Source organism: Alligator mississippiensis, chromosome 4 (assembly GCF_030867095.1).
Source record: "Alligator mississippiensis isolate rAllMis1 chromosome 4, rAllMis1, whole genome shotgun sequence".
Taxonomy (NCBI): Eukaryota; Metazoa; Chordata; order Crocodylia; family Alligatoridae; genus Alligator; species Alligator mississippiensis.
Window position 1 is genome coordinate 180,856,262 of NC_081827.1, and position 11,043 is coordinate 180,867,304.

General features: G+C 44.9%; 1 protein-coding gene across 1 annotated transcript in view; it reads right to left on the minus strand.

Moving 5' to 3' along the window:
* Positions 1-9,930, minus strand: part of ABCA12 (ATP binding cassette subfamily A member 12) — a 133,479-nt gene extending 123,549 nt beyond the window's left edge. The window contains exons 1-2 of the mRNA XM_059727150.1: positions 9,585-9,930; positions 3,362-3,455 (exon numbers count right to left, since the gene is read on the minus strand). Of these exons, the coding sequence (XP_059583133.1) occupies positions 3,362-3,455; positions 9,585-9,653 (163 nt within the window). The 5' untranslated portion in view covers positions 9,654-9,930. The remainder of the gene's footprint in view (positions 1-3,361; positions 3,456-9,584) is intronic.
* Positions 9,931-11,043: the final 1,113 nt, after the last annotated feature.

Here is an 11,043-nt window from a genome sequence, read left to right on the forward strand (position 1 = left end):
CTAAATATGGATTCCTGCACGTAGATCCATTGGCCTGACACTGTGCTTTGTGCATTTAAAATTGGACTTTGTTGAAGTGCTGGAGTAAATACTGACTACTGCAAAGGGAAATGCATTTGCAGTTGTCTGTTATCACTAACTCTCTGCCTGGTTTACCTCAAAGTGCTCCCCAAATGAGTCAGACCCTAAGAAAGCACAAGATTGGCATAAAATCATGAGTTTTTAAAATATATGTTTATAGGTGTTTTTATTTGCCATTTGAACCTTTTAAACAGTGGTTCTCAATCTCTTTTGGCTCCCTGCAGCCCTTCATAACTCTTGTCAACCGAGCAGCATCTCGGGCTGGCCCACAATTTTTTGGGGCCCCCTGCAAAATATAGTTTTGGGGCCTCCTGATCCATCAGCAGAGACAACTGTAGCAGGGTGCAGGGCCCGAGGCAAATCAGCCTGTGCAGAGCCCCCTTTCCCATCCCATGGCTCACTTATGCCGGTATATGAACATCCCTGCACATCGTACACAAGGGGGAGGGGTCTGTAACAGTTAAACCAACATCCAACCTGCCGGGCGGGCGAGCAGGCTACACCGCAAATGCGGCAGCCACTGCCAAACACGGGAGGGGCCCTTGGCTGCACGGCCCCCTGCAGTCTCAGGTTCTGCAGGATAGGATGGGCCAGCCCTGGCAATGTCCCATTTCAATAGCTAGTTTATATACTGCAATGTTTAACTTCAGGGTAGGGGCAGGGGTGGAGGGAGGAGATGTGAGCACTTTGCTCCTTGCAGAATGGCAGGACAGGGAGAATCCTGAGCTTACCTCCTTGCATTTGAAGCTGAGCTGCTCTCCACACCCTTGTCCAAATTGCTGATGAAGGTATTAAATAACACCGGTCCAAGGACCGAACCCTGTGGGACCCTACTACCCACCTCCTTCCAAGCCGAGAACGACCCACATACCACCACTCTCTGGGTGCGGTCCCTAAGCCAGTTGGCCACCCACCTGACTGTGTAAGCTTCCAGTCCACAGCCTGCTAGCTTCCTTATAAGAATAGGATGTGAAACTGTATCAAAGGCTGTCTTAAAGTCCAGGTAGATGACATCTGCCTCAGCTCCAGTGTCAAGGCAGTGTGTGACCTGGACATAAAAGGCTATAAGGTTTGTCAGGCAGGATCTACCTGTGATGAACCCATGCTGGTTTCTTTTCAGCATCATTTCCCCTGCTGGGCCTTCACAAATGTGTTCTTTGATGATTTTTTTCCAGTATTTTCCCAAGGATAGAGGTAAGACTGACTGGCCTAAAGTTACCTGGCTCATCCCTTCTCCCCTTCTTAAAAATGGGCACCACGTTGGCCCTTTTCCAATCCTCAGGGACCTGTCCGGAGCACCATGAGTGCTCAAACAGCCATGTCAACGGCTCAGCTATGACACTGGCCAATTCCTTCAGCTAGGAGTAATGGTCACAATCTAGGAGTAATGGTCACAAACTCCTGGAAGATCGTTTCAGGCTCATTTCAGGATCAACATTAGGAAAAACTACTTCACAACTAGGGTGTCCAGACTGTGACCATTACTCCTACTTTTCCCCAAAGGTGCCCTGGTGAACAGTTGTTCACCGAGCCCTAGATGTACGCTTCTGATGTAGCAGTAAGCTGCTACCAAGTCCCCTCTCAGCCTTCTCTTTTTCAGGCTGAAGAGTCCCAGGTCCCTCTGCCTTTCCTCATATGCCTTGCTGTGCAAGTCTCTGATCATATGGATAGCCCTTCTCTGGACTTTCTCAATCTTTACCATGTCCTTGTTAAAGTGCGGAGCCCAGAACTGGATGCAGTACTCCAGCTGCAGTCTCACCAATGCCAAGTAGAGCCAAGTAGAGCAGGAGAATCACTTATTTGCAATGGTTTTGCTGGAGATGCATCAATTGATGCATGCCAGCGTATTGTTGGCCCAGCTGGCTACAGCATCGCATTGCTGGCTCATGTTCATACTGTGGTCAATTATTACCCCCAGGTCTATGGTGGCAAGTGATGGGGGATATTCAGTCCTGCTGAGTGACCTCCTCACACCAGGGGAGAGAAGAGTTGGGGACCACTTAGCTCTTCACACAGAGGCCAGCAGGGGTAAGTGTGGGCTTACATCTTTGCACTGGAGCCAGCCAGAGAAGAGTCTGTGCTTGGCTTCTTGCATAGTGGCCAGGAGGGGAAGAATGAATACTTATCTCCTTCCCCCACACACCACCTTCAAAATATTTCACAGCACCCCTATTGAGAACCTCTGCTCTAGAGATTGCAGATGGGATTCTGGGCTTACCTCTATGGGTATGTCACAGTAGTGGCTGCAGTGTAGCGTAGAGTAGCCCAACCTATCTGGTTTAAACAAGTTAGTGTGGGTACCAGAAGCAGACTAAATTGCCCTGTTCTCAGCAGAGAACTCACAGGGTGAGATGGAGCTAAGGGAGCTTTTAGTTATCGTTTGTACCTCTTCAGGCCTGAGTTGTTACAAGGGCTAGAATAGCCTCAGTGTATATTAGCCAGCCCTCATGGCCTCTCCTACCTACAGTAGTGTCCTGTATGGGTCCCACTGCATCTAGGAATCTCTGTAGTCCGGGTGTCTAATCTCTGATCCTAACAAGTCCTGTTTGTCCTCCACTCCTGCATGGGGACCTCAGGGCTGCCTCTGTCATCCTAGTCCACATACTGTGAATCCTCCTGTGGCCAGAAATGGGCTTTTAGAGGCTATTTATGATGTTACAGGTCTTTCATACAACAAAGAGATCAGGGCAGGAGTAGGGATTTCAATCATATTTTCAAGTTTCCCTGTGTAGCTATGAGAGTTATAAACTCCTTTTAAAAAAACATGAATGCTGAGATTCTGATGTATTCACTGGATTCCAGGAACAGAGGCTTCAGGACCAAAGCCAAATATCAGGAGACTTGTGATAAAAATTTCAAGAGCTGGCAGACAAGTTTTCAGCTGTCATAAACAGGCTGAGCACACTCACCTACTTGTGGCAGCTAAGAATCTTGTCCTTGACATATCTACTTACTCTCTTTGCTGAAATGCATTGTTTCAAAATGCTCTCCATCACTTAATTTATGCTCCCCTTCCCCAAGTAGTGTGAGCTACATGAGTGGATCTGGATTCTTGTAAAGCCACTTTCCAAACTTGAAGTTATTTTTTTTTTAAATATAAATAGCAGTAACCTTAAAGGAACACAGATGTTTTTACACAGGAAGCACTATCTTAGGATATCTTCTTTGGAAACTATTGAGAACTAAATTTGCAAATGTGAAAAAAACATGTCAAATTAACATATCAGTCACGGAAATGGGAATTAAAAGCTAAGAATATAGAAATGATCCAGTTACTTACAGTTTGGTTGTGGTCTCGCAGGGAATGCAATTCGGATAATAGTTATGAATATGAAAACAGTCACTGGCCAGCAAACTAATATAAGGGACCAAAGCTACAAGAAAGCAATAAAGATATATTGGTTACATTTATGGTATTAGTGAGCCCCAGAGTAAGGTTGAAAGGTAGAAATACTACTGTAGATTTACTATGTGACATACCGTAAATAGTGCCAGCCTTGATATAAACATTATTAAAAATCAGATGCTATTTAGGTGGAGAAAAGAACTGCAAAATTATGCTAATATAATCACTGAAAATTCTTGTGTTTCAGCTTTTCTATCTATAAACTGGGGATAATAATGCTTATGCAATTCTGTAAAGCATATGAAGATTGTGCTAATAGTAACACCACCTTAAAACATGCAAAAAAATTCCAAATTATGATTATAATGCCTAAAAGTCAAAGCGTGAGAAGAGTTTTACTATCAAGATAACAAGACACCAACTCTATTAATTGCTTTAAAATGAGGCTTCATTTGAGTAATTATGTTTTTAAAATATGTTAAATCTAAGAATTTAGGTATATGTTAATAGCATAATCTTGATATTTTTGTAGTGATGAACATAAAACTCTTTCCAGACAATAACACATGAAGCTGCATGATATCTACATGTATATGGAAAGTATTTTGATCCCTTTCACAGATGGGGAAACTGAGGTTTAGTACGAGGACCCCCAAATGTAAGAGAGTAAGTTGGAGATGGGACGCACACCTTGCTGGGGTTATTTGACCCTAGCATCTTTCCTGCCTAAAGCAGGGGGGCTGGACACAATGATCTCACAAGGTCCCTTCCAGCCCTAAACGTCTGTGGTAGAAGATGCAAGAATAGAACCCATGTTTCCAAAATCTCACTGCAGAACTTTAGCCATGCTCCCGATATGTCAGCCATCTTTCTGTTTTTAAATGAAGCCCCAATGTGGAAGTATCTGTTGTAAAATGGAGTGCTTCCAATGATGACATGACAACTGGTCCAGCATGTTGGAGAAGGTGCGGAAACTTGTACGCACATCTTGACTCCTACACGCAGGGGTTGCCACATTATCGCGGTTTATTACAATGAGAATGAAGAAAGGCAATCAGATTGTTGTTAGAGTTAGCAGCAAACTGGTTCAGATAAGAGAGACAGCCTAAATCTTCATCTGAAAGGTCAAACTGAGCTCTGTCACTGTTTTTGAGTTAGGGAAAGGCCAGATGTTTATGAGGACTATTCATTTCAACTTAATTTTGTACTTAAGAAACCAGCTTAGCATTTTCCAGTTAACTGCAGTTAAGGCCAACTACAACTGACTGGGAAATGCTAAATGCTAAACTATTTTCATAACAAACAAACTATTTCATAGCATATCAGAGATGCTTTTCTCCAAAACTAGCAGGGTTCATTACATTTGACATATACAGTATATGGTGTATGTATATGGTACATGTATGTGTATATGTGTGGGTGTGGACACACCCATTTTCCAAAAGTTTAGTCAAACTTCACCAGTGTTTTCCTGCTGTGTAAAATTTGCTAGAGGTAAACACCCCCTGGATTCTTTTCCAAGATACACTATCACATAGAAGGACCATAGTTAAATCTGTGGAGATCATGTGAACAGCCATGTAGCTGAAAGCAGGACACATTTCTGAAGGTGGGGCAGTGGACATTCACACTGACCAATGATACAAAGAACCCAGGCAAATCAGAAACCAGCAAGCCTGCTCTTTCCCAGTTAGAGAGGGTACTCCTGCTATGTCAGCATTCAACAGTATTTTAGCCCTTACAGCCAAATAATTTACATGCCTTTCAGTTACTGTTCCATTTATAACATTGTTGAAACCCATATAATTTCATCATTCCTTTATGTTATTACCCACTTTTCCCACATACAAGTTATTATTGATATAAACTCCTTTTCTACCATAATTGTAGGTCACAGTGGTAATGGGAGCAGGATAAGAGCCTATTAGGTAAACAACAGCTGCTTATGGGGAGGAAAATAGAATGTGCAGTGCTGTTTTGGGGCATCAAGAATAGAAATACATATTGCATTTACCTGTTTAGGTACTTTTTGTGCTTTGCGATTTAAGGCCGGAATGACAGCACTGCTCTTCCCTTAGCATCTCTCTCTCTCTCTCTCTCTCTCTCTCAATTAAATTTAATTGCAGGCCTGAACATTAGTTGCATCCCCATTATCTTCTGACTGTTCCAAGGCATTTTGGTTAACAGGAACATAGCAGCCTCATCGCACCCAAATTAATCACTAGTGAAATGCCACAGAGTTTTCCAGAATTACATTAGTGATGAATGTATATTATGAATTATTATTGAGTCCTACAATACATAACAAAAATCATGTAACCCTCTAGCTGTTAGGTTAACTTGCTTGCTAAGTAAAAAGCTATATGTCTTAGTTCCAGTGTATCCAAGCATTTTCTCAGTCCATGCACTGGTTTCCCTACCACCAAAGTGAGGAGCTGTACTGTGCAGAAATTACAGTAAATGGAGAGAGAGATGAAAGGCAGTGCACAAGAAGAGGGATTCTGTATCGTGGACTGACAGAACCCTGCATTCACTTGGCATGTGGCAAATCTTGCTTTCCCTATGAAGGGCTATGTGCAAACCAGCAGAGATTCCTACCACCTATGTTGGAATAGTCCATAGGGTAATCACATGGATCAGCTGGCAGATCCTCAACTGACTTTAGAAGAGCTATGAAAATTGACACCAGCTGAGCAGCATCCCTCTGTTACCTATGTGGAAGTAGCCTAAATAAGAGACTATGGGAACCTACTTTTAATGTTAAGAGATGAAACATAAGAAAAACCAGACAATATACCTCCAAGGGGCTGACAGTGGTGACATATAGAGGGTGCACGGGGCTATACATGCACCCCCTGAGAGCACTGGTGCACCCCCTGACAGGCTTCCTGCTCAGGTGATGGGCAGTTGGGGGGGGGGGGGGCAGCCAGGAGTGCCAGTGGCCCTCCACCCCCCTTCGTGAGCGCTGGCCAGGAAGTCACTTCCAGAAGCTTCCTGGTCAATGTGCCGCAGTCACTTCCAGGAGCTTCCTGGTCAATGTGATCGGCCGCTGCGGGACCCCCTGCCCCCATTGGTGCAATTAGTTGCTGACTGGTTGCTGGGGGGGCACATGCAGGGGGTGGGGCACAACTAAGGCGGCACCAGTCATCCATGGGTTCTGATATATCTCCTTGGAGCTGAACTAGGTGACCTCAGGAGATCACTTCCAGACCTACTTTACTATGATCCCATAAAGTTATAAGAAAGTTTTTAAAGCCATTTTCAAAGGATTAAGGCCTGCAGCAGTACACACAACATACTGATGAGACAAAGGAAGGGCAAACAGGTTTATAAATCCAATTTAGCTATTTCAACTGAATTACAAAGTTACCTCTACTTATCAACAGGAAAAAGAGAGAGGCAGAGGCAGAAAAGCAGTCTCCAGAATGAAGAAACGTGAATAAATAAAAGTAAAATCTAGAGAAGAGATAAAAATTAGCAGATGATAAACCAGAAATACCCATAGATTAAGCTTGATTCTCCTTTCACTTCCATTGATGAAACAATAGATTTACACTGATGACAAGGGAGGGGGAAAATTAGAATGCTTTTTTTAAAATTCCTCCTCCTAAATTCAGCCAATTCTATAATGGGAAGGAGGGGTCATCCTCAAAAATTCAACACAAATTGTTCTGATTTTCCTTTGAAGTTTCATCAACATTTCAAAAATTTCTACCAGGTGTACATGGGACTGAGGAGAAGAAAGCTTGGTGGCGGGCAGGATTTCGACTGGTAGTGATATGCAGTACAAGATCTAACGGAGTCACCTGAGAATTCTATCACTGAATACAACTAGCCTATATGAGGAATTACTAAAGATCATTCATCACTAATCATGTTTAGGTTCTTCTATATCAAGGGTGGGCAAAAAATGGCCCGTGAACCAGATTTGGCCTGCCAAGGCATTTCATCTGGTCTTCAGTGGGTCCTTTAACCCTGGTCGGACCAGGTGCGAGTGGCAGCTCGGGTGCGTGCTGCTGGTCCTGCTGCCCCCAGTGCAACAGCTGGACTATGCAGGGATGGGGTGGTGCAAAAGCTGGACTATGTTTCCCGGCAGTCCCAGCAGTGACTCCTTCTAGCCGTTGCTGCCAGACCTGGCCCCACTGCCCAGGCACTCGAGCCTGTCTGCCCCATACCCCCCACCAGGGGCACTGGACAGGGTCTCCAGGGAGACTAGCTGGGATCCACACAGCCTGGCAGGGCACATAGCCAGGCAGCTGGGATAGGGCCATGGATAGACAAGGAGCAACATCCAGAAGTGGGCCAGAGGGTCAGGGCCAAGGATCTGGATCAGAATTGAGGGATGGTGACACCATGGGGCTGGGTCCTGGCCCCTGGCCCAGACCAGAGCTGCAATCCTCTGGATGGGCAAGTGGGACCAGAGCAGGGCTGGGATCGGGATCACAGGGTGCTCACGATGCAGGGTTGGAACAGAGCCATGATCAGCAGCACATCCCTGCGGCAGGCACTAGCTCTGTGGGCAAGGAGCATGTGGGGAGTCTATCACAGCTCTGCCTCGGACCCTGGCCCTGCACTGCCACCACCCTGCAATCCCAATCCACAGCCCCACCTGCCCATCCTGCTCCCAGACGCAGATCCCTGCCCACTCACAGCCACTTCCCACCTGCCTGGCTCCATGCCCTGCCTATGTAGGTCCAAGCAGGTCTTCATGATAGAGACCTCAGGATCGCTGGGTAGTGACAGTGTGGAGCTGGGGCCCAGGGTCCAGGGCAAAGCCTTGACCCACACAGCCTTGACTGCAGAACCAGCACCTGTGGCAGGGATGTGCAGGGAGCGGATCATGGCCCTGTTCCTGCCCCACACTGTCAGTGCCCTGAGATCCTGATCCCAACCCTGGCCCTGGCCCCACCTGGCTGTCCTGCTCACAGATATTGCTCCCCACCCACACACAGACCCATACCAGCTGCCCGGCTGCATGTGGGGGGGCACTTAGGGAGTTTTGGTGAGCTGTAACAAGGGGTGGGGAGGACAGTGCTGGCCTGGCCCACAACAGCTCACTAAAACTGTCTAAGTGGCCCTCTGACCAAAATAATTGCGCCCCCCACTCCCCAATTCTATGTCATGGGAATTTTTCTGTCCAATTATTCAGAACATATATTATTCGTTGATTCGAGTTATCATTTCATCCTAGGCCCAGTCCTGAGAAGCAGTGAATCCCTGCAGCTCCCTTTGATGTAAAAATGAGTCACAGGTCCTTCCTTCACATTTTTCAGGCTCCAGCCTGAGTCTTTCAGGATTGTTATCAATGGTAGAAACTCTATAGGTGAGGATGGCAGAGTGTGATATAGACATTAAGTAAATTTGATAGTGACTCAGTCTACACTGCAAATCACATATTAATCCCTCTGTCATTCTCTCCTATCCTCCAGCAGTTTCTGCAACTATCGACTCTTGTTCAAGGCAGCATAATTTAAAATTCATTCAATTTGGATTTCTAATAAAGAGATATTTAACCTAGGTCCGCTAACTTGAATGTTTGCATATGATAATTACAGCATAATTAGCAATACCCTGCTGAATACTGGAAATCAACATTGGTACTGAGTCAGGTAGCCATCACCCAGCTAAGCAATAACACAACACATCATCCACATTCATGGGGGTCTATTCCTAATGCAGTTGGATTTTGCCCTGCTCTCTGACTACTGCTGGGGATGGTTTATCCTGGGATGTAAAGAACTTTATGAGAGAATCTGCCTGCACTCTCCACCTTTGGAAGGTGCTGGACTGCACCTAATGTACTCCATTAAAAATAATTCTGTCTACAGTCTCTACAATGCTATTATCTTCCCCATCCATCCTTGACAAACAGCCAGATGAAGGTGGCCCCTGCATACCAACAGCCTGTTACCTTTAATATATGGGTGAAGAAGTTTGCTCAACTGGAACTGGTAACAGAGCTGGCATTTTCATTGCCTGAATTAAGGAATTGAATGTGGCCATGATCCTACTTCAGGTTTCTGATGGCATGGCTCTTCATGCCCCCATGAAACCTCCCGGCTTCCATGGAACTCCACTTCCCTTCCAGGGTCTGTACTAGGAGATCCCTCAACAGCTACAGATTTCTCCTTCTTTTCTGTTCTGTTTTCACACTCACCGATTGCCTCTTGACACTCAGCCAGTTTTTCCACAGCAAGATTCTCAGATGCTGGAAGAGTGAAGCCATCCTTGGAAAAACCCAGGCAAAAGTAGACAAGACTTCTCTCTCTTTCCCCCCAGTCTCAGAAAGCAAAAATTGATGCTCTTACTCAGCCAAATGTCCAGTTTCTAACATATGAGCCTCTCTCTCCTCCCCACAGCATAGTTTTGGAGCAGCCACCTTATCCTCTGGTGGCTACTGTATTCAATATGAATCTAGTTCCCTTCCTCACAGCAATAGCTCCTAGCAAATTTAACAGGTTATTCTTCTATTGACAAGGAGCCAGACAGAGCAGCCTGTCTCCACTTGTGTTAATTATAATATCCAGTCTCTCTCAACTCTGCTTTGTTCAATCCCTGAATGAGAAAATGGGTGTCATTCCAAGAAGATGCTTTGGCTCAAGTAAAAGTTAATACACGCCTTCTCCTCCTCATGATGAAACTATCTACCTACCCACACACAGCACCTGTGCAAGAGATGTCATAAAAATCTAATAAGTAGGCTGCTTGCCAGATCAATATGGCCAGCAGTTTCTCTACCCTCCTATAATACATGCAAAAGGGTTGGAGTCATAAAGCACCAGTAGCAACAGTATGTACCTGCTCTGCATAGCTAAAGCAGAATTAGATTTATAGACTCTGAGTTTCTCAATTAAACCTAAGCATCAAGGGAAATATGTGAAGTATGTTAAGGACAGCCCTAGCACATAAAACCTAAAACACCCCAGACTGATCCAAATTCCAAAAATGGACCTTTCTTTCCATTGGGCTCGATTCTGCTCTCTTTACCCAGACAGCTCGACTCCCATTGAACTTAGTAAGCAAGCTGAATTCAGGGGAAGCTTTGCTGCAGGATCAGGTCCTTTATAAGGTTAAATCAGAACGTTATTAATTATTTGGCTATAAAGTTTTTGTTTCATGCTGGTAGCTAGGTGGATAGAAAAGCAGGAATTTATAAAAAGAGAAAGCAGAGAAAGAGAGATTGACACAGAGAGAAAGATAAAGATGGATAATGCAGAGGACAGCATTGCCTCACAGGGTACATCTAGCACTGGAGAACAGAACAAACAGGAATTTCGGAACCAGATATATGACTGCTCGATGCACTAGTGGAATAGCTCACCACCTCAGCCGGAGGGGAGAATCTGAGCAGTTTTGTTTTCATGCAGAAGAGAGTAGTGGAACATGCACACACATGTTTCTTACCTTCTAATGCCAAATTCATTATCAAATTCAATTTCCCTTAGCTGTAGTTCAGACTGAAAGTCAGGAGCTGGAGGAATTTATGAGCAGTCCAGCAGTCAGTACATTTAATCTCTAACAGTAAAAGGCAACAAACTGGAGAAAGGCTAAGAATAAAAATTTTAATCTGAAATCCCTCTTACTACTAAATCTTGAGGGACCAGGTAAATTAGGAC